The sequence below is a fragment of the Apis mellifera genome, linkage group LG7 (genome assembly GCF_003254395.2).
Source record: "Apis mellifera strain DH4 linkage group LG7, Amel_HAv3.1, whole genome shotgun sequence".
NCBI lineage: Eukaryota > Metazoa > Arthropoda > Insecta > Hymenoptera > Apidae > Apis > Apis mellifera.
This window is the reverse complement of record NC_037644.1, coordinates 125,093-142,051: the sequence shown is the minus strand read 5'-3', so window position 1 is coordinate 142,051 and position 16,959 is coordinate 125,093. Positions and strand designations below refer to the sequence as shown.

Here is a 16,959-nt window from a genome sequence, read left to right as displayed (position 1 = left end):
AATCATGAAAAATAAAAATTATATTTCCATTCTATTATATAATTGCTTTTTATGTTTCACATTTTTTTTTTATTCATAATCGCATAAAAATTAAACAATCCTTTATGTACAAGAATTTCATACAACTATGATGCGGATCGGTCAGTAAATACACTTTTACGAGATTGATCCTTTCTCTGGCACTTTTTTAATGGCGCATGTGTCAAGTGAAACGCCGCAGTTTGTATATCTGAATTCTCTCCCGAGAAAGACGGACATTTCGCAATGAATTTTATTGTGAAATGATAAATCGGTGTAGCACAAACTAACAACATTCGAAAAATATTTCAACGAATCATCGCCAGGCAACCGTGATCATTGCTTTTCGCCATTGCGCGACTATCTTTAAAGTTCCTCCTTTTTTACCTCATCGTTAATTTTATCTGATTTGGAAATTCTGTTTCGTTATATCTTTTTTCTTTTTTCATAATTAGATTTCCCTAAAAAGTGTGTTGGATTACATAAACTTCGCGCACATAGAGTACTGAATTTTAGAAATGTAGAAAGTATATTTCTACATCCAATGTACTGATTTCAACTCAATGATTGCATATAATTTAAGTCATAATTGAACATTTTTTTATATAAAAATGGAAAATAAATATTATTTTGTAATTTTCAAGATATGTAATAAAGTGTGTATATTTTACAAATTGAATAATTGTATATTTTTTTAGAAATTGGTCACCAACTAATGATAATTTTGTAAGAATTTGTACTATCATTAAAGATATTTAGATTATTAGAAATTTTAAATTTATACAATTTCATTTGTTCAATTACTCAATTTTTGTATAATTTTTTCTTTTAAGGAATATTCTGAATTATAATAATCTTAATGTAAAATGTAATATTAAAATATTTTATAATAATTATAAGAATATTCTTTATTTTTATAGATAAGAGATTAACTAAATTTAATATATATTTATTTAATTAAATATATTACAAATCTCAATCAGATATACATGATTAATGCCTTTTCCTCTAATATTTTTTTTAATTTTAATTTTTATTATTTTTAAATTATATTTTTCAATAATATTTAATTTAAGATAAAAAATTTTTCCATGCAAAAAGATAAATCAAAATTACATAATATCGCTAATGATCAACCATTAATCTCTGAATATATACAAAATAAAATAATATTTCAAAAATAAGAAAAAATAAATCTTTCATATCTTGATTCATCTTGTTAACAATTTTTGAAGTTCTATGTTTTAAAAATGTTTTTAAAATTCTACGGAAATGTAGAAATGTTAAATAAGCGTTAAGAAACATTGGAGGTCAAGAGCTATTCATTAAATGACTATCTTCTTATAACGAAAAGCAATTCACACGCGATCTATGTTGTCCAAGTACGAAAACCGGCAGAACATTTATTCCATTGTGTTGACACAAGTTTTAAACGCTGTTTCCTGTAAAAAAATATCGATGAAATTAATTTTTACTGTTTTTTTCATGAGTAGATGTTTGTGAACTGAAATTAATTGGTAAATTGTGTATAGAACCGGTTTTATCTAAATATATTAAAAGTCCTTGAAAGATATTATCTTACAACTATATAACTTGGAAATATTACGACATTTTGTATATTTTTATCAGATTTTTCATGATTAAACTTTTTAATGATAAATATATAAAATCATCATTATGTATAATTATTGTATATACGTAATTCTAATTATTTAATATATGTTAGTAAATTGTTGAAAATTAAATTTAATTTTTCTATAAAAAAATTCATGAAATTTTATGAAATATCAAGTTAATGAAATTTTCATTAAAACTAAATAAACTAAATATACTAAAAGAATTTTCAAATAATAATAATTTTTATATCGTAAAAAATTTATTGTTTAGTCATTTATTAGATCATTCTTATTATGAACGAATTGAAATAATTCGCAGAACAGAATGATAATTTCTATTTATATGCTTATAATTATTTTTCTACCGAGAATCTAAATCATATGTAATATCATCATATAATAATATGTATAAAATCAATTTACATCAGATATAAATTACTATTAATTTTAAAATATTAATTACTATTATCTATCATATATATATATATAAAATAGTTTATTTTATTAAAATATGATTGTATTTGTAAATGCTTTAAGAATACTAACATATGTGTTAATATAATCTGATACGATAATTATATGTATCATACATTAAATGAATATCATTCATTTAATATGTTGTTGTAATCTGTCCAAGATTAGTTAACAGCTCAAGATTTTCTCTATTGTGAAACACATAAAAAAAATATTATTTGAGATATTATTACATTCGAAGTCTATTGCATAAATTTTTCATTAATTATGTATCTCATAGTAAATTAAAATATATATAAATAAAAACATAAAAGCTAAAATATGCTAAAATTTTTTTTATATATAATAAAAACCAGATAAAAATTACAAAAGTTGAATATAAAGTAGTTATTTATATAAAGGTTAAAATAAAGTAAAAAGTATCTAATATTTAAATAAGTGAGTTATAATAAAAAGAAGATCAATTTAAAAAAGAAAAAGGATTGAAAGAATTCATATAAAAAGGAAAATTCAAAAATTGAGGATAAATTAAATATTACGATCTTGAATAATCAATTGATTTTAAATTAACTATAACGAACCTTAATCACAGTCTCTCACGATATCATCCTAGTCCGTTGTCCCCGATTATCATCGCTTTTGCACTTTCAATTTCAATACATGGGGGAACGAGCGTGTTCAACTAATGTTGAATGATTATCATTCACTTCGTTCTGAATGAATCTCGACGAAAGTTTATCGGATATCCTCTCCGAGATGGACTTGTTTTTAAACGCGCCATTTGTACCTTGTGGATACAAGGGCAAAGCTTCCAAAATTCGCGGCGGATTTCGTTTTATCGTCTGATTGACAAAAGAAATTTTATTTGTTGAATTTTCTTCCGACATCCAATTTGGTCGACTCATTCGCCCAGTCGATAGACGTTGACTAGGTCTGTAACCATTCAAGTCACCTATCACTGGCGCGCTAGTTTGCAAATTCAACGCATTCAGTTGAAGATGATTGCCTCCAAGCGGAATGATGTCCTCGGAACCGCCTGATTTACTCAATCTGTTGCCGAGTTCTGCAATACGATTATAAATATTGAATTTATAACACAATTATACAATTATTTTAGTTTTGCAACAAAGAAAAATTTAAAAACAATGTATTCTCAAGAAATTATTGTGAAAAAAATTTAAATAATAAACATTTTTAAATCGTTGATTTGATTTTTCTTATTTTTATTATTGTGAAAAAACTAATTTTTGTATTATATTTAAAATATAACAAATTATAATTTTTTTAATTTTTTCAAAAAATTAGTTGTTATGTTTTTTTATATTTTATATTAATAGATATATATATAAACATATAAATTATATATTTACATTGATAGATCTTTAAACTTTGAAATTTCAATATATTAATTTGCAAATTTTAAATTTCCAAGCAATGAACTTCACATTTTGCTACATGATTTTACTATAACAATCCAACTTTCACCTATAAAATTTCTCTATTCAAACAGTATTCATTAAAAATTTTCGATCAATATGTAACTTTAATATATCCTTTCTAAAATATAATTTCTAATTTATATTATGCATATATAATTTGTACATATATAAAAACATTTTATATAAGATTATATATTATTATAAAAAATTATTTTTAATAAATATTTATCATCTTATTATTTATATTATTATATATTGATAATAATTTAAATTAAGAATTATATTTTAAATAATTGATAATTTCTGTGACTGTATATTAAAAAATTATACGTGCATACAATTTAAAAATAATTTTTAGGATACATGTCGTATTTTTTAATTTCAAAAATTCTTCAACAATTCGTATACTAAACTTAAAATTTAGTTAGAAATTTTTAATAATTATTTTTGATAATATTCTCGATTTTTAAACTCCATCATATACATTTATATTATATCATGCTCACCAAAAGTTTTTGCTTCTTTCACACGAGCTAACAATTTGTCGATTCTATTTCGTCGAAAATACGTATCGACGATATCCGGTTTTTTAATCTCTTCTTGTTCACTATTCTCCTCATTATGAGCTTCATTTTCAATTTCATCCTCATTGTCTTTGCTATTATTATTATTATTGTTGAGATCAGATTTGGAAGGCAATATATTATATTGTATATTATCTTTAGGTATTAACGATGCTGGAGGAAGAGAAATATGCGGCGATACATCTGGTAGCCTCCAACGATTTAACTCATCGCACCAAGTAGCCGCAGATCTGACAGTAGCAACATCTCGAAATGGACATCCGGGTCGGAGATGAGGAATCATCGCGTCGCATATTTGAGATATGAGAAGCTCTCTGCGTAGAAGATCGCGTCGCTCCGCATCCCAAGAAGCTTGAAGATCTGCTGCTTCTATTTCTAATTGTTTCACTCGTTTTGCCATACGTTTCAAAGCATCTTCTGTGGATCTGAATAATGAATGAAATAAATATAAAAAAATATAATTTCAGATGAAATTATTAAATTGTTTTGAATAATGTAACGTGAAAATGTTCACTGATTAATGAATAATGTTTTGTGTGAATATATACTCTCTTAGAAAATTCTGAATTTATCAATATTATCTCTTACAATTATTTTTTTTATTAATGAATCAATCAAAATATTTTTTATTATGATATAACTGATGATATAACTTTAATTTTCAAAGTGCTGATATTTTTTTTATATTTATTTACTTTTTTTTTATTTAATAAAACAATAATAAAAATATTCAAATGAGGAATTATACAAAAAATTGAAAATTTATATAAAAATATGTTATGGAGTATATAATATGGAATTACATTTTATATTCAAAAGAAAATTTTTAAAAAATTATTTCTATGTATTTATCTAAATAAATATATCTTTTCCTTTTATTACTAACCTAAGCTGACCATAGACTTGAAAAACGCATCCATTTCCTTCCTGAGCACTTGTTTCGAGTGCCGAAGCAAGAGTTTCGAGTTTTTTCCTCCTTTTCTCCCTTCGCCTTTGCAATTCCGTATTACCTTGCTCTTCTCCCCCGATAGTTAATTTCTCCAACCTTTTCAGCACTTCTTGCATAGCAGCTTCTCGTTTCTTCCTTCGCCTTTCCTCACGTTCTAAATCCTGTTCGTCCATTGGCTGCTGAGAAACAAGTTTTAAACTGTTATCAACAGCACCAGTTCCATTATAAATCTTCAAGGCCTTCAATTCTTCTCGAAGTTTTTGAGCGGATAAATTAGAATGTTCACATTGTTTTTTCAACCTCTCCATCTCTTCCGCGTATTCTTTTTGCTTGATCATTTTTTCATCGTCAATTTCTTGGTTAATAAAAGGTTCTTTTATTAACGAATGATCACCTATCTCAAGTAATTTTCTTAGACGTTGCAATTCTAATTGATACTGTCTTAATAGTGCATCTTTTGGATCTTCGTTGATTACAGGTTTATTTTTGATGCATCGAGCTCTGGCTGCATACCGCAAGGTACTCAATGTTTCCTCTGCATCCACATCACTTGGACTTATACAGGCTATCATTAACGTTCTTGCGTTCCCACCGAGGCTATCCCTTAATAGCCTTGTCAACTTACTATCTCTGGAAAAGGAATTTTAAAATTTGATAATTTTATAACTGATAGTTATTCCAATATATATCATATATATTTTGCTCCAATATACTTGTATATTTAATTACAAAACTAAAATGCAAAAATATAAGGGGAAATAATAAATTATATAATAATATCTTTTTAGCGGTTATTTTAAAATAAATTACAAGAAATATTTTTTAAAGTTTATGAAATTATTTGAATTTTAATAAAAAGTTTTATTATTTTTAACTTTTTATTTTTTTAATAAAAATCTAATTCAAAAAAGTAAAAATCATTTTTAAAGATTGATCCAGATAGATTTTTATAATGATAATTTTTCACAAAACTAATTCAAGAATTAATAATATTTGAAAATTTCAAAATTTAACAGATCTCCTAATTTTTCGAATGAATGTATTATAAAAATTCTAATTTATAGCTATTTTATAACAATTTCTATTTTATATTCTAATTTATAACAACTTTTTAACATGTACCTATATGGCACATGTCTTCCATGACCAGCAGCCAAAGCACTGATCACATTTCCTAAAGCAGATAGACTTAAATTAATACTAGCTGCTTCTTTCAATCTATCCCCAGTAGCTCCAGTCCTAGCCTGTCTTTCAGATCCAGCTAGATCCACCAAATGAAGTCTTCCTCTTTTCACTGTATTCTCAGCTTTGCTATCTTCTTCGTTAATAGCTAAAGTTTCCAAAGATAAAGTCAGCACAGCGTGGCTTCTAGAACTGGCTGCATTCATTTTAGTAGCCGCAGCAGCTCTTCTCCTATCACCCTGCTCAACCAATCGAGCACATTCCGCCGCATCCTTTACCGTAACTTCTTTTAAACCACCAGCTACGTATGTTCCACGATTGGGATCTTCCTTCAAAGTCAACATATTGCTCATCCCATCTTGTAAAAGATCTCTTAATCGTTCGTTGTAAATTTCCAGATAACTGAGCAAAGCTAGATATCTCATTTCTGCACTGGCTGTCGATGTTGCCTCAAAGATGTGATCCAAAGTGCGTTCGATGAATCCTCGCATCGTGTGCGATTTCCCGCAACCCGTTTGTCCATAGGCAAATACGGTGCCGTTATATCCATCTAAGACAGCTTCTACAATGACAGAGCCGACATTATCGTAGACTGATTCGGTGGTAGCCTCGGGATTGAAGGCAGCATCGAACTGGTACACCTTGCCATTTCCGGTACCAGTAGCTGGACACTCGAGGGTGCAACATTTTGATGGAGGATCGATTGTTACTACATTCTGTGAAAATAAAAATAAGTGAATTTTGAGATTTTGAGACAAAGAGAAGAATATATAAACATTAAGTAAGAAGTTATTTCTTTCCAAAGTAATGGAATTAATGCAAAAAATCATGAAAGTTTCGTCAGAAATTTTATATAATATTTCGATTAATCGTATCAATGATGCATAGATAGTATGCATTCAAATCTAAAGATTATTATTTAACATTTTATTAAAATTTCATGGAAATTATAAATATTTACATATCTACTATATATAATTTAAAAATATTATATAATTTATATAATTTAAAAAAATTTTTTTTACTTTTGTTCTATAATTTTATTTTGTTTTTTTAATTCAATATTATTTTTAATTTTTAATATATTGGAAAAAATCTTCAATACTTATCGATATATGGGCTGTTATCTTTTTATGTTATTTTTATTATTAATTGATTTCAGAAAATAAAGAAATTCTTTGATTGATTTATTTCTTAACTTTTGTTGTATATATTTATAAATATGTAAAAATATATATTCTTCTAAGAATAAGTCATAAAGGAAAATAAATATTTTTAAGATTTTGATAATTATTTTTTTCATAAATGCATTATAAAAATTTTATAAATTATAAAATTATAAAATTATAAAAATAAATCATTCAAATGATTAAAAAAAATATATTTTTTTATATATTTATATATTTATTCCTAAAATTAATAACATAAGGAGTATTGTAAAATATATAAAATATTTACTTATCGTTATCTTTCTATAAAATTTAATCAATTGACCTTTGATTTTATACGAACGTTAATAAAACGTGATTACTCATGAAACATCAGTTTATATTGTTATTGATTCAATTTCGTGGAAATAATAACGCAATAATAATTCTTCTTTGTACAAATATATATATATATATATATATATATATGCATATATATATATATACATTTTTTATTTAAAATATTACTATTATATTTTAAAAATCAATATAAAATATTTTTTAATATTCTATAATATTCTATAAAATCTACTGATAATCTACTTAAATAATGTTTATAAAAAATTTTTTGATTAAAATTTTTATGTTTAAATCTATATAAATATAAATATTAAATATTATTAAAACATTATTAAAAAAATATGAAATGAAAAAGAATAAAGAATAAAGAATTCAATATAGAAATATAATTTTTCTGTTAATCAGTTCAATTCAATACGCATTATAAAAAAAATCAAATATAATGAAATATAATATATTTAAAAATTTATAATTAATATTATTAAGTTATAATAATTACTATTTCGTTATTTAAGATAAAATATTTATATTTTTTGCGATAGCAATCAATAAATATTTATTTCTAAACAAAATACTATAATCTAAAATTAGATATTACTTCAAAGTAATTAATATCATTGTAATGATCCACGAATTAAAGATAACAATTGAAAATTAAACTTACTAAATATATTAAGAAGTAAATAATGAACGTTTCTCCCAATAATTTTTTTCCTTAGTAAACCATTTAACCATCTTTCATTTTATCTTTCTGCATTCTTACATAACCTACATTTCCTAAATTATAAAAATTTAAATAAATATATAAAAAATAAAGTTTATATTTTATATTTTTAAACAATAAAAGAAAAAATTAATATTTTGCCTTTCAAATATTAACTTTTCATTCTCATAGAATGTTTATCAATGTTCTTCATGACTAAATATATCACGAAGCTTCGTGAACGTTAAGTCGTCATTAAATTTACTATTCCATAATATATTCAGAAGGTAACAGCACGCTAAGCTGATCTGTGTATACACGGTGCATAGATAGCGGTATTGAATTGACGTTGCGCATATCTTTTTCATATAGTATGTGAATGTTGCTTATCGATAGAGTGGAATATATGCCAAATCGATGGAAAGCTATAGTTATGACACCACTTTATTTTTTTTCGTATTTTTCTTTTATGCTTATGCATAACGATACACGTGGTTGACACACTGCAATGAAATGCGCGTGTATGTTAGACTTACATGAGTCATTATTAAAAGTCAGTCAGATAAATTTTCTTGACTCTTTTCTTGAATTATTAATTAAATAATTTTTAATATTTTAATAATAAATAATAAATATAATAATTTTTTTATACAAAATGCCACTGTAATAAAATTAATTATATTTTTCAAAGTTAAAAAAAAGGAATTATAATATAAATCTTGCATACAATTTTATATATAGAAATTATTTTTATTATCTAATAAAACATAGAAAAATGAAATAATCAATAATTGTTCATATAAATGAACTAGTTTATTATAATATTTTATTATAATATTTCTTGAAATTTATATTTATATCGTTGAAAAATAATGGGATGAAAAGAAATATAAAAAATAAAAGATATTTTTATTTAATATTTTTAGTGTAAATTTTTGAATTCATTAATTATAGTATTTAACTAATTTTTTTATTTAATAGAAACTAAAGTTCTTATTATGATATTTTATATCATAATTAATTTTGTTATGTTTTAAAAAAAATTTCTAACGATATATAATTAATATCTTATATATATAATTTAAATTTTATACATATATATATTAAATTCATAATTGTTATATTAAAGAGATAATTTAATGACTATTCAATTTAATATATATAATGTACTATGTATAATAGTATATAGATAGTATATTAATAAATTATTAATACATAATACATAATATATTATATATATATATATATATATATATATATATAATGAAATCTTTATGAAATATTAAAAATATATTTCCAAAACTTTTATTAAAATGAAATTAAATTTGAAATCAGTACGGAACAACGTTTTATAAAATAATCTTATAGAATTATATATTATGAAACTAAAGAAATAATTTGTTAGAAAATTTAATTTTTCGATCTTTAATTATATCAATATTCTTATAATTTGAATCTTTAAAATCACATCATATTGCATAAATAAAATTGCAATAATAAAAGAAAACATCAGAAAGAAACTTTCTATTGAAATAGCCAAGTTAAACATCATAAAATTTTTTATCAAAATTTTAAATGAAAAAAACTTTTCATAGCAATCTAAATCACGATTTGATATATTTAATTGATATCATGTATCCGATCAACTTAGATAAAAAAAAAAAAAGAAATTTACAAAAGAACATACCATGAAAAATCAAACATGAACATTGTAGCGTTAATGCATGTCAGTCGCATGTTTTGATATGGTCGCTAGGCTACAATGCGTTCAATAGAACAATGAGTTTTCCACATATTTTCAAGAGATAAACAAAACAAGAAAAATAGAAGCATCACAGTGCATGTTGGTTGATTGATTCATATAAGTGCATACAAATTTTGAAGCATCGTTGTATTCATTGTGGTCTTCTTCACTATGAACGTACCCTGCATCCCTGTTGCAACTCTCGAGCATTCATTGGCCGACATCTTACGGCCACTTTCACAGACTCGCTCATCTAGAGATGAAAAGAAACTAAATCAGACTCCCTCTTGCAATCAAGTTTGGTGTTGTACAGACGAATTTTAACAAAGACGAAATACGCAATAAATTTTATTTTATTTTATAGAATATATATTTTTTAAAATTATAAAAATTAAAAACGTTTGTATATAGGAAAAATCAATAAGGTCAATAATAATAATAATAATAATGGATTAATATTAGATAGTGTTAATCTTAATTTAATATAAAATTTATTTTATAATTTTTATTTAATTTCTATAAATTTTGAAATATACATATTCGTATGTATTAATACTATTAATATAATTACATCAATTTTTTATGTGTTTTTATAAATTTTTAGTTTATAATTAATATATATTTCAAAATCGCTATATCAAAAAGCGACAACATGCATAAAAATAATGTAAAAAATAAAAAATGAAAAAAACAGAATGTGAATTTATTTCGAAAAAAAAGAAGTCGAATATATATTAAAAAACTGAAAATTATTTCAAATTGAATAGAATATCAATCTGAAAGTTTAAAAAATGTAGTTAATAGTTAATTTAAATAAATTTTTTTCGAATTAGAAGTATTTTATGTAATTTTTGACGTCATTAGAAGCATATCAGTAGAAAAATATCAGTCGATATGTTTTTTAAGAATTGAATAATTTTTAGTTATAATATTAAATATTCTATTATCTATTCTATTTATGTCTTGATAGAATGTGTGTGTTGCCCTTGAATCCACTTAAGCGTTGAATCATCTTAAATTATGACATATACTCGTACATCTACTTTTGTGTAAGTACGTGATCATAGAATTATATTTGAATGAAATATGTGAAACATATTATTTGAGATTATATAATATAATAAAAATTTGATAATTAAAGTTTAAAATTATAATTAAATATAATATATAATATATATATATATATATATATCATAAGTAGATATATTATATATAAATTTTAAACTATTATTTATAATATGAAAGTATAATATGAAATAATGTACTGAATTATTTTAAAAAATAATATAAAAATTATATTATTGAAAATTATTAAAAAATTATTTAATTATTATGTTATATATTGAAAATAATGAAATAATTTTAATTTGTTTAAGATCTATACATCATTTTAAAAAATTATTTCTATTTTTTTTCTTAAGATCTAATTATTAATATTCAATGTTTTATTTATTATTACAGATAAAATAAATAATAGATAAACTGAAAATAAAATATTTTATACATATATATACATAAATAAAGATATCTAATATATGCGTTATAAGTATATGTAAAAAACATTAAATAAGTTGTAAATATAATCAATTATTTATCATGTCATTTAAAGCTATCTATATATAATTGCATAGAATCAGAATATCAATCAAATTGGACAGACAGTAAATATGTAAATAGGTCAAGGACAAAAGATTAATAGATGAATATGAAAGTACTTACTATCCTATATAAGTAGTTTATATAGGATATACATTATAATCCTATACAGGTAGTTAATTGATATTCTCATGTCAAAAAAAGTTATACGAAAGTAGTTAGATACAAAAGTACATAAATATATACACACATATATATATATTACGATACATCGAGAATGAAGTTGAAAGTTGAAGATCCACATAAAATTTATTCTACATTACGCTTGATAATATATATGTGAATTCTAATCATAAAGGAAAAATAAAAAGGCCGTCTTCTAATCAAATAAATGTTTTGATAATTCTGAAAATTAACATAATAGAAGAAACGTTTGGAATAATGTAATTTTGAATATCTTTATATCATGATGCGCATCATATATAAATTTTTTCATTTATCATATTTATTTAAATAGTTTAAATACATTTTAATATAAATACATATTCAATACATTTAAATGATCAAAGAAATTTTGTACATTTTATTTATAATTTTTGTTTTACTTTTTATATTTCATTAGATTCTTTTTTGAATTAATAAAATATTTTATTTTTATTTATTATGTGAAAAATTAGTTAACATAAATTTTAGAAGAAAATACAAAATTTTTAACAAAAAAAGACAATTCTAATTTTTTTTTTATCATTTTTACATATATATTTTAAAATCTTAAGATTTTCATATAAAACAATATAATTTGATAACCTTATATTTGATATCAAAACAATTAATATGCAATTCAAACAAATTTTAACAAAAAGAATAAAAGAATATAAATTTTTATTATAAACAATTTATATTAAGTTTTACTAAAAAGTATTAATAAATTTTTTCGTTACTCACTTTAATGTAACGTGTATTTTCTTCCTTAACATATAAATTATCTTACAATTATGAGAAATAATTTTTCATGTATAGTTTAAGAATAATTTGACATGTATAGTATACCGCATGACAAGCACACCTGAACTGACAAACAGGTTCCAACGTGTGAATTACTAATATCTTCGTGTCGACTTGCGCTCATTTGAAAAATCATAGGATGCGCACGCACGTCATTTCATCGTGATTGGTCTTCCACATGGAAACCATGTGCTTATCTTATTGATAATTTTGATCTAAACTTGTGATTCCAAAATATTTAAATAATGGCAAAATATGATCTCAAAAGTAGTGAAGAAGTGCAAGAATATTTAAAAAATCTTCATATAGAATATCAATTTGGATGTTTAAATGAGAAAAAACCTGAAGGTAATGAAATCGTTAATGATTCTAACCTCATATTTTATAATATTTTATGTTTTTGAATAGTTTGCCATTTATTGGGTGATTATAACGAATCTATTAAACAAGATTCTAAAGAAGCAATAAAAATATATAAAAATAATTGTGATGAATTCAATTATGGAAGAAGTTGTACAAAATATGGTGATTATAAAGTAATAGGTAAGTAAAGCATAGGTAAGTAGCGCATAGAATAATATATTGTGAAGATTAATATTTTCATTTATCAAATACAATTTATGATATTACATATTATTTTTTATTTTTAATAATTTTTGTGTTAATATTAGTATTAACATTGATTAAATTATTTATTATTTGTAAAATAAATTGAATTCATATAGGTAAAGAATGTGCAAAGGATCCTATAGAGGCATTCAAATACATGCAAAAAGGTTGTGATAATAGTGATCCAAGAGGTTGTCTTCATGCAGGTGCTCTTGCATTATCTCAAACAAAACTTGAATCAAGCAAGGATTCTCAGATTTCCCTTGGAATTAAATTGCTAAGAAAGGCTTGTGATGCTAACCAAGAGAAAGCTTGTTTTTATTTATCAGGCATTTTCTTAAGTGGCATAGAAGGAATTATAGAAAAAAATTTAAAGGAAGCATATGTATTATCATTAAAGTGTTGTGAATTGAACAATCCCTATGCATGCGCCAATGTATCTTTAATGCACAAAAAGGGTGATGGTGTGCAACAAAATACAGAATTGGCAAACACTTTTAGGTTACGAGCTGAAGAAATAATGAAGGAATTACAACAAAATAGAAATTCAATAAAATTTCATCAGGGTATTAATCTTTAATTTTTTGTTATTATTATATTGTGTATAGTAGATATAAAGATAAAATTTTGTAGTAAATGTAATAGATATTAATGATTAATCTTGTAATCTTTTATTCAATGAACATATGTATTATACAAAGATATAACTTTATAAGTACCAAATTATGATCTCAATTCTATGAGAGATTTTTGTCTTTATTAAAGTATTATCTTCATTATTTAATTATTTAAAAATTTTATAAACTCAAAATATTTCTATTATTTTTATTATATTTATCAAATTGCACATATATATAATATAAACAAATGAGCATGAATTATTTATTATTAAATTGACTTTTTAAGACCTGATTATCAAATTTTGAAAGATTTTTTTTTTATATCATAAGAAATGATAAAAATTATATACTCAATCTTTGTTTTATAGTTTTGTAGTCAAATTAAAAGTTGCTATTAATTAATAATGTTTAGTACATTTATTAATACATTATTGCATTCTTTAGTGATAAAAATAAACCCAATTAAAGAAAGTTATAATTGTCTTTAATAGAAATTTTAAAAACAAATTAACAAATAATTATTATTAATTACATTGCAAACTATTATATACAGATTATTGTTTAATAGCAATTTGTGATTTAATACACTATCTTTAATGAGAAATTTGTAGAAATCTTTTATGTTTGCTGTGTTAAATTATTTAAAATTAAATACAAATAACAATTTTTGTTGTTCATGTTTTTCATGTTCTTCATGTTCATTTATATAAATAGAAATGTGCAATTTGTTTCATTTTTTATAGCTTTTATATTTATATCTAATTTAATAAGCAGTTTTTGAATTATACAATTTTTTATTTTTTATTTAAAATATCAATAATTTTTATATTAAATTGACACCATTAATTCAATTTATTAAAGGTATTATCAAAGGTAAGTATGACAAATGAAAAATTACCATTTATTTTAAGTTAGTAGAAAATACATATAATATAAAAGAAAAAAAATAAAAATAATAAAAATAAAATTAAAATAAAATAAAAATAAAAATTTAAAAAAAAAATTTTCTGTATAAATCAATTTCCTTAATATTAAAAAAATTAATTTTCTCTTATATTATCATAATAATAGTAATAGTTTTTAAAAAGAAAAATTAGAAATAATAAATATAACTTATTTTATAAATATTTTTTTTATGTATTTTGTTTTTTTGTATATATTTTGTTTTTTCTTTTTTTTTTTTTTTTTTGTATGTATATTTATATACAACACAACTTTTCGTAGCTAATTTCTTTCCATTAATACTTTAATTTACTATTTCAATTTAAGTGAGACGCATCGCATCCGTTGATAGGAACGTGTGTATTTGATAAAAACTAGCGTTCTATTTAAGAAATGATATAATTCTAGATTCAAAGTGGAATGAAAATAAATTCTTCAGAAAGAAATTATCTACAAAAATTAATTCCGAATAAATTATTAAGTAAGTTGATAAATGATAAATTAAATTTTTATAATTTTTTTAATTATAGATTTAGTATAGATTTTACTTAGATATAGATTTATTATTTTAAAAAATAATGATAATTTTTTAATAAAAAATATTTACTCAATTTTAATAATTTTTCAAATATATACTCAATCAATTTTCAGAAAAAATTCATTTTTGTCCATTTATCGATTTCAGATAAAGGTTAATCAAATATTATGTTTGAGTAATTCATCATATTTGACAATTTCTAAAAAAAATTACATGAATTAAAATCAAAATTAATTATATAAAATTATAATTATAGAAAAATGAAATTGTATCACAAAGATTACGATGATATGTTTTTTGCTCTAAGATATATTAGAAACGTAATTAAATTTTTAATTTAAACTTTAAATATTTCTACTTAAACTTTAAAATTTTTAAATTTTTATTAATAAAAATTATTATTTACTTCTTATTTTTATTTCTTTTTTTTTTTATTTTAAAATGAATTTTGAATAAGTTTCAATTAATAAAAAAAAAAAATTTTTTTGAATGATTTTTTTATTTTATTGAATATTTAAGAAGTTATTATTATATGACATACAAATTTATAATTCGTCAAACTTGTCTGAAACAAATTTCTCAAGATTTCCATCAAGATTATTTTCGTTAATAAATAAAATGTTTTTAGTTATAAATATTACTTTAACTTTTCATAGTGCCCTCGAGATAAAAGAGATTATTCAGAGGAAAGAACAAAGAGAAAAGAGAAATAAGCTATCAATCAAATACAGGTTTTATATAAATATTCTGGTAAAAAATATCGCGATACTTATTTTTGACAGTATGTAATTAATTAATTAATTATTTAACTAATTAAATAATTTTAATATTAATGATTTTACTTTTCTAAAATTAAAATAACTTTTTTAAAAATTGACAAAGATTGATGTTCATAATTATTATGAGACTTTGTTTTTATATTATAAAAAGCTTTTTAATTTTAGATTTAATTTAGTTTTCTAAATTAAACATAAAAATTTTTTTGAAATAATAAAGTGGCTATTGACATTTTAATTATCAAGCAATTATATATAAAATTTGTGAATATAATGAATAATTGTATATTTAAATATAATATATTATTGGTAAGTCATTAAATGATTTAATTTCATAATTATTTTTCTTTAATTTATTATCAAAATAACTTTATTTTATATCAAACTCAAATAAATCATATTCAAATAATTATTTATATTAATTAATTCTTTTAAATAGAATAATAAATATATTATGATGCTAAATACTAAATTTTATATTTATATTTATTTGAGTAATGAAAAATAAATTTAGATTATTTTGAAAAGTAACAGTATTTTTCAGAATAGTTTTTATTTTAATTTACTATTGATTGGCATAATACAGAAATTATTTGAAAAACTATTTCAGAAGATATTATTTTAAAATAATCACAAAATTATTAATTCAAATATAT

At 21.9% G+C, this 16,959-nt stretch overlaps 2 protein-coding genes across 5 annotated transcripts; one reads left to right on the top strand and one right to left on the bottom strand.

The window, feature by feature from the left end:
- Positions 1-1,028: 1,028 nt before the first annotated feature.
- Positions 1,029-12,972, bottom strand: LOC411814 (kinesin 2C). 4 transcript variants are annotated; one of them, XM_016913080.2, is made up of 7 exons: positions 12,880-12,972; positions 10,399-10,470; positions 6,203-6,978; positions 5,018-5,710; positions 4,054-4,556; positions 2,690-3,171; positions 1,029-1,460 (listed from the first exon to the last, which is right to left on the bottom strand). In XM_016913080.2, exons 1-6 carry the CDS (start codon positions 12,952-12,954, stop codon positions 2,762-2,764), a joined length of 2,529 nt encoding a protein of 842 aa, XP_016768569.2. In that variant the 5' UTR covers positions 12,955-12,972; the 3' UTR covers positions 1,029-1,460; positions 2,690-2,761. The 4 variants fall into 4 exon arrangements, with proteins under 4 accessions (XP_016768569.2, XP_395281.5, XP_006557385.2 ...); XM_395281.6 differs by having other exon boundaries at positions 12,759-12,892; XM_006557322.3 differs by lacking the exon at positions 12,880-12,972 and adding an exon at positions 12,759-12,875 and having other exon boundaries at positions 10,161-10,470.
- On the top strand, positions 12,907-14,150 carry LOC552586 (cytochrome c oxidase assembly factor 7 homolog). Its single transcript, XM_624961.5, has 3 exons — positions 12,907-13,166; positions 13,227-13,361; positions 13,544-14,150. Exons 1-3 carry the CDS (start codon positions 13,064-13,066, stop codon positions 14,005-14,007), a joined length of 702 nt encoding a protein of 233 aa, XP_624964.1. The 5' UTR covers positions 12,907-13,063; the 3' UTR covers positions 14,008-14,150.
- The last annotated feature ends 2,809 nt before the right edge of the window (positions 14,151-16,959 follow it).